General features: G+C 47.8%; 7 protein-coding genes across 7 annotated transcripts; 5 read left to right on the forward strand and 2 right to left on the reverse strand.

Moving 5' to 3' along the window:
• Positions 1 to 77: 77 nt before the first annotated feature.
• L199_006498 (uncharacterized protein) lies at positions 78 to 566 on the forward strand (the record flags this gene model as incomplete). Its single annotated transcript, XM_064892197.1, has 1 exon — positions 78 to 566. One exon carries the CDS (start codon positions 78 to 80, stop codon positions 564 to 566), a length of 489 nt encoding a protein of 162 aa, XP_064748269.1.
• A 246-nt stretch (positions 567 to 812) lies between these two features.
• L199_006499 (uncharacterized protein) lies at positions 813 to 5,004 on the reverse strand (the record flags this gene model as incomplete). The annotated part of the gene is made up of 11 exons (XM_064892198.1): positions 813 to 911; positions 973 to 1,107; positions 1,162 to 1,430; positions 1,481 to 1,520; positions 1,585 to 1,600; positions 1,662 to 1,682; positions 1,741 to 1,933; positions 2,085 to 2,879; positions 2,930 to 3,575; positions 3,624 to 4,133; positions 4,180 to 5,004. The coding sequence occupies 11 exons, from the start codon at positions 5,002 to 5,004 to the stop codon at positions 813 to 815; spliced, it is 3,549 nt and encodes a 1,182-aa protein (XP_064748270.1).
• Positions 5,005 to 5,239: 235 nt separating this feature from the next.
• L199_006500 (uncharacterized protein) lies at positions 5,240 to 6,587 on the forward strand (the record flags this gene model as incomplete). The annotated part of the gene is made up of 4 exons (XM_064892199.1): positions 5,240 to 5,266; positions 5,323 to 5,838; positions 5,922 to 6,199; positions 6,362 to 6,587. 4 exons carry the CDS (start codon positions 5,240 to 5,242, stop codon positions 6,585 to 6,587), a joined length of 1,047 nt encoding a protein of 348 aa, XP_064748271.1.
• Positions 6,588 to 7,837: 1,250 nt separating this feature from the next.
• Positions 7,838 to 10,547, forward strand: L199_006501 (uncharacterized protein; the record flags this gene model as incomplete). Its single annotated transcript, XM_064892200.1, has 9 exons — positions 7,838 to 8,275; positions 8,331 to 8,357; positions 8,409 to 8,678; positions 8,739 to 8,809; positions 8,864 to 9,003; positions 9,059 to 9,125; positions 9,178 to 9,253; positions 9,311 to 9,493; positions 9,549 to 10,547. 9 exons carry the CDS (start codon positions 7,838 to 7,840, stop codon positions 10,545 to 10,547), a joined length of 2,271 nt encoding a protein of 756 aa, XP_064748272.1.
• A 432-nt stretch (positions 10,548 to 10,979) lies between these two features.
• L199_006502 (uncharacterized protein) lies at positions 10,980 to 11,662 on the forward strand (the record flags this gene model as incomplete). The annotated part of the gene is made up of 3 exons (XM_064892201.1): positions 10,980 to 11,210; positions 11,280 to 11,516; positions 11,582 to 11,662. The coding sequence occupies 3 exons, from the start codon at positions 10,980 to 10,982 to the stop codon at positions 11,660 to 11,662; spliced, it is 549 nt and encodes a 182-aa protein (XP_064748273.1).
• A 402-nt stretch (positions 11,663 to 12,064) lies between these two features.
• L199_006503 (uncharacterized protein) lies at positions 12,065 to 13,357 on the reverse strand (the record flags this gene model as incomplete). The annotated part of the gene is made up of 7 exons (XM_064892202.1): positions 12,065 to 12,081; positions 12,138 to 12,242; positions 12,298 to 12,459; positions 12,524 to 12,666; positions 12,725 to 12,894; positions 12,957 to 13,140; positions 13,197 to 13,357. 7 exons carry the CDS (start codon positions 13,355 to 13,357, stop codon positions 12,065 to 12,067), a joined length of 942 nt encoding a protein of 313 aa, XP_064748274.1.
• A 1,011-nt stretch (positions 13,358 to 14,368) lies between these two features.
• On the forward strand, positions 14,369 to 16,347 carry L199_006504 (uncharacterized protein; the record flags this gene model as incomplete). Its single annotated transcript, XM_064892203.1, has 9 exons — positions 14,369 to 14,495; positions 14,559 to 14,828; positions 14,877 to 14,963; positions 15,025 to 15,034; positions 15,086 to 15,359; positions 15,411 to 15,437; positions 15,487 to 15,806; positions 15,870 to 16,155; positions 16,207 to 16,347. 9 exons carry the CDS (start codon positions 14,369 to 14,371, stop codon positions 16,345 to 16,347), a joined length of 1,542 nt encoding a protein of 513 aa, XP_064748275.1.
• Positions 16,348 to 16,385: the final 38 nt, after the last annotated feature.

Below are 16,385 nucleotides of genomic sequence, written 5' to 3' on the forward strand. Positions count from 1 at the left end.
CAAAGTTTGAAACTTATCCCACACCTCGGTCCGTGACTTAAAACAACCAAAGCCCCAACCAAACCAAATCAATCACAATGTTCAAAGCCGCCATCATCTCTTTCCTCGTCGCTTCCGCCGCTATGGTCAGCGCCACCAAAATCGAAGGTGCTTGTTACCAAGACAACTGTCAACGAGCGGTCCAGAGGACATGGCAAGGTCCAGCTGTCTACGCCCAACACATCTCTCAATGTTCTTCGGCTCTCTCTTGCTCTTCCACCCCGGCTGCCTCGACCACTACAACGTCTACCACCGTCACCGCAGGTGTTACCACCATCTACGTCTCGGCAGCTACCAACACCCCTGCTCCTGTCGCTGCGGTCCTCTCATGCCCTACCTCAGGTATCCCTTCAGACCAAGCTCAAAACTGTGATAACTCATGGGCCTCATACTCCTCTGCTTGTTCATGTGCTTCAGTCACTCCTACCACCTCTGTCGCTCCAACCCCAGTAGTCACCGCTACCATCACCACCACCGTACCTGCCATCGTCTACGTCACCGGTGCCCCCGAAGCCATTGCTCTTTAATCTGCTGGATCGTTGGAAAAGGTTACGGAATAGCTGGGTTATTTTCTATTTTCTATTTATTGGGTTTTGATTTCGGGACTAGAGGTCTTTTTATAGTATAGTATATAGTATATACATCATGTCATGAATGCACGTATTGTTCTTTATCTACTTGTCTATCATTCATACATACATACAATTGCCATAAACATGTATACTAAGCGTACAGGTATATGCGATGCACAATATATAATACAGCCAATTAATCTACTCCTCACCCATCTCCTCTTGCAGTTGACCGACGGCCTTTTCACAGCGGGCTACGATATCTATATGTCTTATGATGGGTTTGTAGGAGTGTTGGAGCTGACCCATGAAACATCGATCAGCAAAGTTCGAGGATTGATACACAGAGGGCATGACCCACCGCAATCAGCTTATCCGCATTCCATAATCTAGATGTCATGCTGGATATGAATGAGAATAAGTCGGAGACGGTTTCTGTAGCGCATATTTCCGCTTCGTTGAGTTTGAGAATAGCTATAGCCACTCGGAATAGAGTCTGGCACAGGATTCAACGTCAGCACTTTATCGAAGATACAATTGAATAACTCGCATCGTGTCCTTCGACAAATGTAACATCCCAGACTCTAAAGAGCGTTTCGACAGGCAAACAATCCGTGAACAAGCTCAACCACCATCCGAAAGTGACACTGGCTAGATCCACTCCCAGTCCTTCCAAGTGATCATGTATCTTTGGTACGAGTTGGGCGACCAGGTCATTCAGTACGACTTGGTCGGCACGGGATGCTAACAACGAAGCGGAGTAGAATTGTGGAGGTAACAGTCGGTCGATGAGGGATGTGAGCACCCAGTAGGCTTGTTCTGTGATCTTTGTCAGTATAAGTCAGTTGTACGCTGTAGAAATGACCCACCTTCGTCAGTGTGGGTAAGGAGCAGTGTAGCAGCGAGCATCTAAATGGTCCATTAGCTTGTTTTGGTAGACTCCTAATAGATTCCTAAAATCAGGACTACTTACGTTCATTCCTTGGCAGCTACGTGAAGTATATCTGTATCAGCACAAAATTCACATTCAAGTGGGAACGCATCACTCACTACCCTACCGCCGGATTGTGCCTATATCAATCGAATCAGTATCTGGTATGATTTCAGTATAAGCACGATTCCCACTCACCAGCTATACGCCGTCAGAACCCTTCGGAGCTTAGCCACGCCCGGTCCATCACCTCCGAAAAACACATTACCGGGGAAGGTGCGAGATACGTCTTTCTCTATGTCCGCGTGGACAGGTGACAGATCGTCTTTGTGCACTGCGAGGATCTCGGCGTATTCGCCTGGAACCATCAGGTCTTTCGCACCGGAGCATTCTAGAGGTGGCAGAGACGGAAAGAGTCAGCTTGGAGTATTGCATTGTAAGGAAGCGATCACAAATTAGCAAGACGTGAGGACCCAATCGATCGGAGATCAATTCTACATGATAGCAGACAAATAGCAACATAGCGGATGACCCCCACTCACCAGCCCAAACATCACTCCTATACTTTAATGGTATACCTTTCCTGACCAGCCTCGTGAAAACCTTCCAATCCTCCTGACCTCCTTTCCCGCTCGTGCCCATTTGGTTTATCCCTATCAGCCCCGAACGCCATCTGAGATCATCCGATTTATGATTACTACCAGATAATGTATCATGTATATGTCTTGCCCTTCGTCTCAGGAAAGCATCCCATTCTTTCAATCGCTCTTGCTGCTGTCTATCGTGTATTTCTGTCAATTGCTCTAACAAGCTTGATACGGTCAACCGACTAGCACTAGCGCTGAGGGGAGAATCGACAATAGGTGACGAGTGAGTAAGAGAAGCGGATAATGGCGGTGAGTTGCTCGAGGTAGGTGTAATGGCGGGTTGGAGTGATGATGCTCCTCTGGAGGATACTGTGAGGTGATCTTTCGCCGTGACTGGTTTAGCAGGAGACGGGTTGAGACTGAGTAGAGTGGAAGATCTATGTCGATGGGTGTCAACATGAGATGATGAACGGGATTTAGGCGGTGAACCACTTTCAGGTGTCTGAACACGGACTGAATCGGTAGATCTTCGAGGTGAAGGCATAGAGGTGGAGTCAATAATATCAGGGGATTTGGGTTCTCTCTGAGTTTGCATTGATTTCTGACTTCCGTGCGAGTCACGTCGTCTTTTCGCTATCCACCCTTCGTTCTCCTTGTCCGCTACAGGTGCTAGGGTACCGTTCAACGACATTGGAGCGGAAGTACCAGCCGCAGAAGCGTCCTTCAGCATTTTGGCGTGCTGGATATCGTCTGGACGTCTATAAGCACACAACAAACCAGCAAGGATAGAGATCGCTTACATATGAACCCGTATCTATCTGTCAATGGCTCATCTTCACTCTCAAATCGACTGGCAGTGGCTATTTTCGTCTTCGTGTTTTGGAAGAACGAGCCTAGATTCTGCCTGGATAGGGTGACAGTCGGAGGACGGATATCATCGGGTACGATGGATGATAATTCCACCGAAGGAAGGGGTCTTTCCTCTGTGGGTGACGTCGCCGATGACCCCGATTGACCTACAGCAGAAGGTGCAGATATAGCCGTGGTTGGGAAAGCACGTGAAGACGATGTACGCTGGAGTAGAGATGGTCTGGGTTCGTCGGTGATATTGCTTATCGCTCTTGTACCTCTGATCGTAGCATTGGACACTGAAGATAGCAAGGTTCGACCTAAAGATGCGGTCGCAGCAAGAGCTTGATCCCCATACCCAGCACCTTTCCCTTCTCTGGTCTTGTCTTGATCTACTGAAGGATACTGACTGCCAACAGAGGTCGCACGACTTCGGGAAATGTCCCTGGAACGCTGCCTATCCGATACAGCATCTCGAGCTACAATACCGTCGTCCCGCGCATTGCTAATCAACGAGTGAGCCAGGTAGGCTATCAGTGAGTTTGACGGAATCTCAGAAGAGAGTAATATAGATGATGGGTCGGGGGTGATGATTCGCTGCGACATGTCAGCTCTACACATCTACTTTGGGATGAATTCACTCACCGTAGCTAGGAAGATCGCCTTAAAAGCGGGACTACTGCCTCCATCGCCTTTCCGCCATGCTTCGGGGTCATCTTCGTCTGTTATAACGGATTCAGAGGTGGTCAGAGAGGTCTCTTCGGTTGGTATAGGTGAATTCCCTTGTCCCTTGGCCTGTTGATTACTAGAGACCGTCTTCTTGGCCCCACTCCAAACCCACAATCCAGATGTCCAAGTCGACCTATTGTTCTTCTTCGCTTGAGCACCTCCAGATGTATCGGTGCCCCTGGTGGAGCCAGAAGAGCGAGTAGGAGGGATGGAAGGAGTGATGGGAGATGATGGGAAGGGGACAGATAAGGAAGAAGCGATGGAAGGTGGTCTTCTGGTCTTTCTGTTGGATGGAGTTGGGGAGATGGACCGGACAGATGAGACGTCGCTGGGGATTACCAAAGGGTTGGAGGGTATTTCGTTGATAGGGGAGCTGGAAGTGAGTGAGGTGGATATTGCCTCGGTGAGACCATCATGGATTGATATCTATAAGGTGTCAGCGAGTATGGCAATCAAGATGGATAAATCTTACCTGATCTGCAGATTTACGTCTGGTCTTTGGTTTGCTCTTTTCTGCATTCTCCTTTTTCAGCTTTATATTCTCATCTTCTACCCTCTCGATCACTTCTCGCAACTCTGCTATAGCTTTACTGAGCACTTTGAGGGGATGATCGGAGGGGACCAGAACGGGATCGCCGGCAGGAGGTGAAGGCGGGAACAGAGGTGGATGATCGGCAGAATCTGGTCGAGGAGGAGCGGTGTCATCTCTTGAAGGATTGAGTGACTCGCTAGTGGAAGATTCCAGTGGCGTTGGAGGTGACGAAGGGCTTTTTCTGATATACTGCCTTAGCTCATCATCTGTCATGAGATCAAATCTAGTCTCTACGATAGCTAATTCCTCTTTACTGAGACTATCCAGATAACCAAACAGCCTAGAGCTTGATGAATCGCCTCTTTTGGGTGATCTATACTGACTGATCTGCTGATCTTCTACTATAGGGTGGTTGTGCAGAGTAGGCGAAGTGAGGTTGGACCAATGACCACTACGTCTGCTGGACTCTACGCCGAGCAGTTGGGCCTCACTCAGTCCATTCCCTGTACGACGAGATGGTCGAGCCGTGGAAATAGTATTTGCATGTGGTCTATGATACGTTGGAGGATGAAAGTCTTGGGCAAAAGGGGAGAGATCTTGACTTGCGGGTAATGACATAGAGGGGGTGAGCTGGGCCCCTCCTGAAGCAACTCCTGTTGATGTGCGCCGAGTGAGTGAAGGGTGAGAGGGGGTAGCTGCGAGTGGGTGACTCCTTGATGTTTCTGTGGATCGTAGCCTGGGCCTAGGCTGATTGTGGTCAGCCATGGCTCTTGCAGTGGAGCTGCCGTGAGCTCATGTGGGTGGTCAAGTAGGTGATATCGTCTTTGATGATGATGATGATGATGAGGAGGATGGGTTGAATGGTGGCCATGACGGAATCAATTCTCAACGCGATGAACATCTATGAACATCTCATTCACACTCGATACTCGACAATCATAATGTTCCATCTCCACGCTCACTCTATTTCCATCTGTCTGCTCATAACAAAACAGCCATCATGGTCAGGACAGCCAAGCCATACCAGGCAGGTCTATCGCTATCAATGGAATAGCTGGATGCTTACTCTCTGTCCTTCTGCAGCGCCCCGACAGCTATCGCAAGGCCAACCCGGACGCGCCTGGTACATGGAAACATGACTTACACGAATCAGTCAAACAATCACTAGCATCTCGTATCTCATCGTCCTCTTCTTCCACGTCTTCAGCACCAGGCCCGAGGTCCAAAGCATCTCTGCTCAATCGCATATCAGGCGGTCAAGGCAAAGAATTGCTACCAACAGCGTCTTCGAATGTCAGATTACACGGTTTCGACGGACCACCTCCTGCCAACTTGAACAATCCGAATGCTGGTGTGGAGCTGTTGCCCTCAGGAAACGGCAGAAGACCCAAGAACAGTGGGAGGGGTGTGAATAGTCAGAGTAAAGATCAGTTGAACGCTGCCTTGGGCCTAGGTGCTCAGAGGGTGAGAGATGTGAGACCGGTTCGCAGAGAGTTGGTAACAAAGCAACATCAAGTATCGATCATGGGTGCTGCTAGAGGGACTACATGGGTTAGAGTGGAGAATCTAGCAGTAGGGACTACAGTGGAGGATGTAGAGGTGAGTTGGCGTATGATCGAATACGACACAAGATGACGCTCTTGTACCGTTGGTGATCGCTCGTTGCTCACGACCCTGTTTAGTCCGCATTCGCCCCACTAGTCATCCTCAATTCCAAAACAACACCTCCAGTCAATCCAAGCACCGTCACAGTGGATCTCGAGTTGGAGAACAAGGCTGATGCTGAAGGATTGATCAAGCAGTATCATGGTGTGGTGGCAGATGGGAACACATTGAGTGTAACGATCATCAATCAAGGTTTAAAGGGTAGAATAGGAGATTCGACACCAGTAATAGAGCAACCCGCTGCTTCGAAAGTGAACAATGTCGGAAGGGAATTGTTGGACTCGAACTCGTCCGGGTGAGTGGGATTTACCTCATGTACTTCAGTTTGGCCCCAACATCTCTCTTGTTCCCATATCCCCTCTTCCAGACCCTTCAAACTCTCACAAAGAGTCGCTCTTTTTCATATACACAGCTATGTGCTGCCCGAACCATCATGCTAACCAACGTCACCTCTTAGCAAACTCTACTCCGATACAATCCTCGCCAGTAACCCCTCCTCATCCATAATGACCCTCTCCGACGGATCGACATTCACACCTTCCCCCGAAGCAGCGGCCGCAGCTCAACGGTCTGAAGCATGGCGACAAGGTGGACCTCCCCTATCCTCGAGGCTTGGCGGACCAAGAAGCAGAGGGAGGGGTCAGATTGGTGGAGGCAGCTTTCATGATATGTTGGTGGATTAATGATTTGCGGATTCTCTTCCATGTAGAACTCTTTGCCCGTATATCTTGCCCCTACGCCGGATCCGTTACGATGTCCGTTTGCAGCTTGGTCATAAGATAGCTAGAATATCAGAATTACATCCGTTGGCCATTGTTCCCACCCATCTCATCTCAGATTATCTCCTTCGATCTCTAAAACAGGTCCCGTCAAGAAGGTCTTGCTTGCTATTGCCACCCGGATTTTGCGGACCATATCTCCCTCTACAGCACCAAACCAATGCACATAGGACATCCGATGTAGCTTATAGTCTCACCCCAGCTGAACTTGGTCCGAGGCCGAAACTGCCCCATCGGCCGCGTTCAAGTACCGTAGCCACGTATTTAAGCTTAATCAACGCTAGACATCAGACTAGATCTTGTGCGGCGAGGCATTTTCGACCGAAAACGAATCATCTCATCTAGCGATCTGGGCTAGCTTCGCAACATTTACGTATTCCGTAGATATCATTGGTCTAATCAGATAAGGCAATGACGACCGAACGGCCATGGATCTATTGTGCAGAACGCCTCCAAGGGTAATTATATTGCACTAGTGCGATTGAGCAAACTGCACGATGGGATCAATCGATTATTCACTTTATCTGATAAACGAGATTCCTGAGAGTGATTCTATAAATAATTTTTCAAGGTTCTTGGTCATTACAGTCAGTCACCTTAAAACGTCTCTTCGCAGGCGCACCTGAAATTCCAATCGCGTTAGACGAGTCTGCCTGTTCCGTGGCTTTTGTAAGGCTCTACTCGATCGGCCGACTGCGGATCAATGACTAGAAGACGTGCACGATTGATAGGGACTTTCGTGAGCACTGCACAATCGTCAAGCCGAAGAAGAAGGTTCTTGCGTTCGTTCCTAGTCATTGGACTTAGCTCGAAAGATACATATCCTAGAACACAATGGAGATCGTACTCACTCAAAGGCAAATTCTAGAGAACGTTCGCATGGAATTTCCAGATCTCAATCATCCTTTCTTAGATCAGGTTTGCGAAGTCCCTTCTCACTTCCCATGTTCCGTTCCTATCACAGAAGAAAGGAATTCTGCCAACGGTGAATGCGAAGAAGATGTAAATGTAATTGAAAATTTTGAGTCCGCATGTGTATGCTTTTGTTATCTCGCCTGGGGTCTTTTTCTCGAAACACGATATATATATGTATATGATGAGATGGAGATGTTACAGTCCTTTGACTCATTCGACCCATCACCCTACTCCTCAACATGTTCAGTAGATCGCTCATTCTGCTATGGTTGACCATATTGGTCATACCTTCCTCAGCGGACCAATTGAAGATCTCACTTAAACAACCATCCCATCAATGTGTCGAAGGATGTTACGATGCGTTATCTCTACTCACTTTTGGGGATATCAAAGCGAAGAAACCAGCGATGAAAGATCAATGCAACTCAGCTTCCTTCGTCAACTCTATGGCTCTTTGTTCGAGCAATTACTGTACAGAGAAGCAGCAGGTGGCAGGGTGGGAATATATCAGGGCGGAATGCGAAGATTTCAAGATCCATCTGGAAGCTCAAGATGTCCTGCTGGCGAATGTCGATAAGTCAGACGTACAGTCCGCAGATGTATTCGGAAAGAGCAAGAAGTATAATGGGACTGTGTTACTCGACCAACGTTCGTTCAACGCCGGGTACAGGACGATCGTGAGTGTGTCAGTCCTTCGTTCTATCCACACACACGCTGACCATATCTACCCAGGTCTCGGAATGGAAGAAACAGGCCTATGTGAGTCTGCCAACGAATATTTAACCAGGTTCATGCTAACGCCCCTTACAGAGCCATGCTTTCGGTTTCACGATTTACCTCTTCCTGATCCTAGCAGTGTTTATCGGTCTTTTCAACAGGCTATTGAGCTTTTCCGTCCACAGACATATCGCCACCTCTCCAGAAGAAGCCAACATTCCCACGAAGACTGGTAGCAGCTCCAGATTTGCAAGAGGATACACCTGGTGGCGGAAGACTGTCACCACACCAGCATTGTTCGGATACAAGCATTCCCAGCCTTGGGGTTGGGTTACGATACCAACTAGATTGCAGAGTATCCTGGTGAGTCGTTTTTGGAACGTGTTGTAAGCGAGTCCATACTGATCGTAGGTGTCTTACTAGATATTCTTGTTCCTCGCTATCAACGTGATATTCACATGTGTGGGGTATGATCTATTTGATGATGATACAGAGTAAGTCGATACTACCCCTTGAGATCGATCATATCTGACAGAGTTGGCGTTCAGAGATACCAACGATAAACAATCACAACTTTTGGTACAGCTGCAGTACCGAACCGGTGTGATGTGCGTATACAACTTGCCTCTGTTGTGGATGTTGGCCGGAAGGAATGATGTGGTGCTGTGGCTTACCGGATGGTCGTATTGTGAGTTCCCTTAGAGTTTCCTGCCCGATGTAAATCCTGAATGATATGGTATTAGCCTCTGTCAACCTGTGGCATCGATACATCGCTCGATTGGCTGTGATTCAAGCTTTCATCCACGGAATGTGAGTCAAGTTGTTAATGTCACCATGGAGTCCACTGACGAGTGGCGCTTAGATGCTATACCATCGATAAAAGGAATGATCTCACTGATCGATTCTTGCATCGAATGTACTGGACCACGGGTATCTTCGTGAGTGATTAATATCACCTCTTTTGCTTAATTTCCCCTGACACGCTTCTTGCCCAGGCTTTGATCTGCTTCATACTCCTTGCGACGCTGTCGATCAAACCAATTCGAACAAGATGGTACGAAATCTTCCTTATTACGCACATCGCCTTGGCTCTGTGCAGTCTGGTATTACTCTACTTCCACTTGACTCACATGAAAGGGAAGTACAATCCCTATGTCTGGGCTTGTGTCGGTGTATGGGTGAGTACAAAGTCTATCAGACCAATGAAAGGCTCTTACTAATCTCTCTATGCAGTGCCTCGACCGGGTGATACGTCTCTTACGAATAGTAGTCTTAACGTATAAAGCTTTATCTGAAAAAGGTAAAAACACCATCGCTGTCATGTCGAATAATGATTCCGGGTTGATTCGACTATCGATAACGACGTCAATCAGGATAATCCCAAAGCCAGGCCACTATTACTTCCTTTATCATCCATTCTCGATAAAACCATGGGAAAATCACCCTTTCACAGTGGCTTCATGGGAGATCAACGATAGTTCCACTACTTTGCATTTTCTGGTCGCGCCTCAAAAGGGAGCAACGAAGAACTGGAGGAAGAGGGTGTCAAAGACTCCTAATAGGACCGATAACATCAGATTGCTGTTGGAAGGTCCATATGGTCACACCAACCCGGTCGAGAGGTATGAGGGCTTGTTATTAGTTGCTGGAGGAAGTGGGATCACCTCGATGCTGGCTTACATCCATACTCTTAAACATCATCGAGACAACTTGAAAGATGTTAGGACGAAGAGCGTTACATTGGTGTGGGTGGTGAAGAGCTTGCACTATGCGATGGACGTTTTGCAAAACGAGCTAAAGGAGTTTATGGACAACTCAAAGGGTATTGAAGGTATATCAGTCAAGATACAACTTCATCTCACCAAAGATATCGATTCGACAACTTCGACTTTGGTTGGATCACCTACAATGTCAAGAGACAATTCGAAATCCACCGCTGGGTCTTGTCCGAACACGTCTGAAGAGAAAATCGACAAGCAAGATGGATCGAAAGAGGCAGAGGGAGGATCAAACACCGGATTGAAGATCTACCACGGTAGACCGGAAATGCAGTATCTCGTGGATACCGCTTTGAGTAGATTAGTAGGTGGTGAAAGACTGGCGGTCTCGGCATGTGGACCGGCAGTGATGATTGATGATATGCGTAAAGCTGTTTGCGAGTTGTATGGATCAGAGGAAGGTAAAGTGGATGGAAGGACATTGGAATATTTCGAAGAGCTGTTCTCGTGGTAGCTGCCCTGTTTGGTCAATAGCTTATGCATAGAATGGAATGATTGCCACCTCACAGGGTCATCTGTCAGATCGATCGGAAGATTCCCACGTTATGGTCCAGCCGATTCGGTTGACAAATCCTCCTTATCTAATCGTGCCGTTAAGAGGAGGCATAATCCAGCGTGCAATCAAAATGATCTAGTTGGTCCAGTTCCATGACGTAGAGATAGGGCATAGTCAAGTGACAGAGGAAATGACGAATGATGACTCTTCAGCTTGCGCTGGTTGGTCCACTGGCATACTGCACAGTATAAGACTGAAGCAGAACCCTTCTCGCCTCTGTTGAATCCCCCATACATATCATTATCAGCATTATCAATGCTTTCCACACGCATAATCCCGCGCATTCGACCATTTTCAACCCAGATCCGCTTACTAGCAACAGCATCAAAGATGTCAACTGTATCAGACGCTATCTCACACGATCACCGTGAGCTCGAAGAGTACTACGATAATATCCTCAAAGCGACTACCGACGACGATAAGATTAGATGGCAAAACCAATTCACCTGGGAGTTGGCCAGACACTCGATCGGCGAGGAATTGGTAGTCTACCCGGCTTTTGAGAAGTACATTGCGGATGGTAAAGCTATGGCTGATAAGGATAGAGCGGAGCATGCCAAGGTGAGTGAATCATGAGGACCGTGATCTCCCTTCTTGATCAAAACCTCGCTGACTCATCTTTTCACCCAGGCAAAAGAACTCCTCAACACCTTTCAACAGCTCAAACCGTCCAATCCCGAGTTCGAGCGAACTCTCAAACAGCTTATGGGAGAGTTATCAGAGCATATCAAAGGAGAAGAACAAGAAGATATGCCTAAACTTGAACAATCCCTTCCCGGTGGTGAATCAGCCGAACTTGCCACCAGCTTCCAAAGGACCAAGAAGTTTGTCCCGACCAGAAGTCACCCGAGCGCTCCTGACAAGCCGGTCAGTGTCCTTCTCCTCCTATTCATCCACGGCTAGAACTAACATGGTGAATTGTACTGATGTAGCCCTTCGAGACTGTTGCTGGTTTGATGGCCGCCCCGATCGATAAATTAGGTGATATCTTTAGACGATTCCCTAAGGATTAACCGGTGAGTTCGTTTGCGGACGATCTTTCCTCGTCAGTTCATGCTGATTGTCTCTTGCAGGCTACAGGCCCTGGTCGACTCCGAAAGAAGGAAGAAAATTGTTTGTACAATAATACATCGAATGAAATGTCAAATGCATGAAAGATGATTCACCATTTGTAGCTCGGAGTGGTCGCAGAAGATTCAGTGAGCAGCGCAATCAAAATATGTTTCCTCGAGCACGTCCCTGAGGATGAACCAGCAAAAATGATGATTGCATTATGCATTTCTATTCTACCATATGTTATTATAGGTGTTATATTCCAAAAAAACCCTCTATTATAAGTGGGACCCCCCTGGAGCTTCTTTCCTTTCTATCATTTCACGTCTCGAGACTCATATTCCATATGAGATGGTGTTTTCCTATACACAGTGCACGGCTACATGAAAAGCATCAGCGAGTTTTCTCGTTTGACCAAAGCACGGATCAACTCACTGCCATCAGCATGAGTGTGACAGTCTCCGGCAGCTGAGGTCTGAGCGGCAGCTGCAGCGGCAGTTGACGAAGCTGAGTTTGCATCGTCTGATTCACAGTGGACAGCTGTAAACGTGACGTTAGCGAATTAACCTTTGATTCATATCAGGATCATACCAACCACCATCAGCATGGGTGTGACAGGCTTCAGCAGCAGCGCTGGTAGCAGAGGCAGCTTGAGAAGAAGTAGAGGAGGGACTAGCAGATGTGGCGTGGTCATGGGATTCGGCAGGTTGACCAATACAAGCATCCCCGCCTTGAGCGACTTCGACAGCGTAGACATCTACGCAAAGGATCATTGTCAGAACAAGAATCTCAGATCGAGCAGCATCAGAAGATCAACTCACGAGCGGCGAACGCTTGAAGGGCGTCAGAATCAATAGGTGAGTAAGTGGCGTTGTGCTCGGCGAGCTCAAGAGCTGAAGCGTAGTCCTCCGAGTAGTGACCGACAAGTTCGTTGGTGATGGTAGGGACGTGGAACATTCGGTGGCTAAAGTATGGTATTTCATCAGTCAAATCGCCTAAAAGGAGCATCAAGACCAGCTTACATCAAATCGATGGACCAGTGGGTACCGAGCGGACTTCCGGCTACGGTGTATCCGTTCATACAGAAGTATTCATTGAAATACCTGTCCGTGTAGGACAGATCACAAATGACAGTTTCCAGAGTGGCATTGTCACCTCTCCAATGACCTCTCCATCCTGCTTGACCACAGTTCTGGAAGTGAAAATGTTTATTAGCTCAGTTCAACTCATTCAATCTATAGAGAGAACGCTCACTCCGTCGGGGTTATCACATCTGAAGATCACGCCATCCTTATTCGATGTCAAAAGAGACTCCCATACACCGACAACCGTGGAGTAGGCTTCTTTCGCTTTACCAAAGTATTTCTGGAATACCGGATCTTCAGCTCCATTCTTGACTACGTATTCTTGAGCGACGGTGGCGACCTCGAACGTGTCACTGATGATCCAAATATGAGTTGAACTCCACATCACATACATTTGAATGTAACTCACGACAAAGCTTTCTCGAGGATCCTTCTCTGAGTAGCATTACAGCTCTCGTGGATGGTAATATCCGTCTTGTAGTTCTGATTCAACTCTCTAGCGATGTTGATGGGTGAAGCGAGAGCGACACCGACTAAAGCGGCGGCGGAGATCAAGGCAGCGGCGACCATTTTGGGAAAGTTCAGATTGGAGAAATCTGACAAACAGGAGACAGCGATGTGAGAAGTTCAGATGGTGAGTTGAGTTGGGAGTTGGGAAGACTCGAAGATTGGTGGGTTACATCAGCTTATATACCTCTCAAACGGAGTCTTGACGAAAATCTTTCAGCCGGAAGATGCAGAGTAGAGCCGAAGTCCTCGATGCTCACTCGGACGTCATTATCCTCTGTTCGAGTACTCTCCATCACGCTCCACTGATGGTAGGCCGCCATATGATGACCATGACCGTGCGCCAAGTAGGACTCAATGGAGTACAATACCCTAAAAATATGGTGTACGCGAGTGCGAGCATAGCAGTGATGAGTTGGACACAATCGATTTCCGAGTGCCTGCCAAGAGACAAAGGTTACCCGTGCAGTCTTACTTTGGGGTATGCAGAGGATGTCTAGTGTACTTTTCTTTCAGAAATGTATAGACAGCAAAAGAAGATTATCAGACGTCTATCCTCTAGCCACACTGATGGTGATGTCGGTTAAATTGATTCCAAGATTGCTTCCGTGCCAAGACTTTGGAATGATCGTTGAGGTACTCACCCTCATGCCAAACGAGAATAGAAGATGACTGCTTGCATCAGAAGTACTCATGCTGATGTAATTCGATAGTCTTGGCTGCGGATTCCGCCAAGAACAGTCATGCTTAAATATCATTTTTGTGCAGTTGATTTTGAAAATTTTGAATTCTGATAGGACCGACGAAGAAGTAGATGAGGTGAGGATGTGAAGAGGAGTCAGGAAGCAGTCCGAGCAGGACTAAGACATGTCACTGGATCGTTCAGAAGAAGTACTCTTTCTTCCCCCTCAAGGGGAAGGCAATTGGACTGCAACTTTGGTGCATGTGCTCCCAAACTCCCGGAGGAAGGAATAATACCTGAAGACTGAACAAGGTATATAAGTGGTACCAGCTTGTCCTCGTAGCTACTAGAACCTCACTCAGACACTTCGTGTACTCAAGCTCTTCGACAACATGAGGTCGACGCTCTTGTCTGCTCTTACCCTCAGCGTCGCTGTCAGAGCCCAATTCGGTCCAGCCACTACCAGTTCCTCGAGCTCTCTTGGCCCCGCTCCCACTGAATCTATCGGATGTAGACAGGGTGAGTCGACTTGTAATGCTTAATGGACTATTCACTGACTCGTTCAACTTTCAACTGCCATAGTCGACGGGGCCTGGGAGTGTGCTGGACCCAGAAACAGTGCTACCTCGGCTACTTCGTCCGCCGCTGCCGCTTCCACAAGTCAGGCTGGCACGCCAACTACCAGCTCGCTGTCGTCCGGAGTACCACCTCCTCCAACAGAATCAGTCGGATGTGTTCTTCACATAGATCATTATCATTGTGAGGGTCCCGCTTCTGGATACACAGCTAGTACAACTACCAATACGGAGCCTGCCGTCCCATCTCCGACTGAGAGTAGTAATTGTTTCTGGCGTGAGTGGCTTAATCGATCGATAGGCTATAGCTGATCTTGTGGCTTAGACGAAACGCACTGGGATTGTTTCGATTCTGAAGAGGAATTGGAGGCTGCTGAGAGTGCTGAGGACACGGGAGAATGTATTATACACGGTGAGTTGGATGATCAGCAATGCACACTAATATCAGGCTGATTTATTACTGTCATCCTTAGTCGGCCACACGTGAGTTAATACCACACGATTCATTACCAATATCCGCTAACCCTACTATAGACACGGTGATTGTTCCGCTGAAGATCTTGCATGCGGTGCTGTCCTACTCGAAGACTTCAATATGGGTCTACACGTTGGCGGACTTTTCATTATTTTAGTCACATCCGGTCTTGGAGCGATGATCCCACTGTTCACCGGCTGGGCAAGGAGGAGAGGTCAAAGTACTGACAGCTTTGACACTCGGGTGTCAAGTGTCGAACAAGATCATACTGCTTTTGGGAGAAGGGCTGGACTGTGGTCTAATATCTTCTTCATCGCCAAGCACTTTGGTACTGTGAGTGATTTTGTCGTTATATTAAGGTAAATGCTAACAGGATTTGAATAGGGTGTTATCCTGTCCACTGCTTTTATCGTAAGCACCACTCTTCAGCCGTGCCATACCTCCGCTAACGTACCCCTAGCACCTACTTTACCACGGCTTCGTGATGTTCGCCAACGAATGTATGGGACACATGTCCTACGAATCCACCGCACCTGCCATCGCATTAGCCGCTGCATTCGTCACCTTCTTATTCGACTTTGTCGGATCCAGAGCCGCACACAGGAAGTATGAGCATCACGTCAGTGGACCTTTAGGTTCACCTGGGAATGAGAAAGGTCCTCGAGCATCTCCTGAGCATGATCACTCGCACGATGGTCATGATCATGGGTATGACTTGGTACTCGAAGGTAGACAGAACTGGGAGGTTGTGTTGTTGGAACTGGGTATCATCTTCCACTCGTAGGTAGAGATCTTCTCAATGGGAGAATCGATTGTATAGCTGACTGTTAATAATCCCCTCAGCATTATGATCGGTGTTACTCTAGGTGCAGGTAGTGGAAACGGTTGGACCACCCTCCTCATCGTCATTGTCTTCCATCAATTCTTCGAAGGATTGGCATTAGGAGCGAGGATAGCCTTACTTCGGACAATCTCAAAAGCTAGACAATTCCTGATGGCTCTGGCGTTCACTTTGATCACGCCTATCGGTATAGCTATTGGTATTGGAGTGAGAAAATCTTTCTCTCAGAATGGGAAAGCCTCGTTGCTATCCGTTGGTATCCTCAACTCGATCAGTGCGGGAATTTTGGTGAGTGCGACTCATGTCGATATTGAGTTAGTCCGCTTACGACATCCGTAGCTCTACGCTGCTTTCCGACTCCTCTCATGCGATTTCACCGATGGACCATTGAGAGATGCCAAACCGTACAAGGTCATTGCTGCGTTACTGGCTATGGTCGCGGGTATGGTCGGGATGAGTGTGTTGGGTAAGTGGGCGTAGGTGGTTACGAACCAAAGGAGAAAGTGGTAGAGAGGAAT

The sequence above is a fragment of the Kwoniella botswanensis genome, chromosome 1 (assembly GCF_036426115.1).
Source record: "Kwoniella botswanensis chromosome 1, complete sequence".
Taxonomy (NCBI): domain Eukaryota; kingdom Fungi; phylum Basidiomycota; class Tremellomycetes; order Tremellales; family Cryptococcaceae; genus Kwoniella; species Kwoniella botswanensis.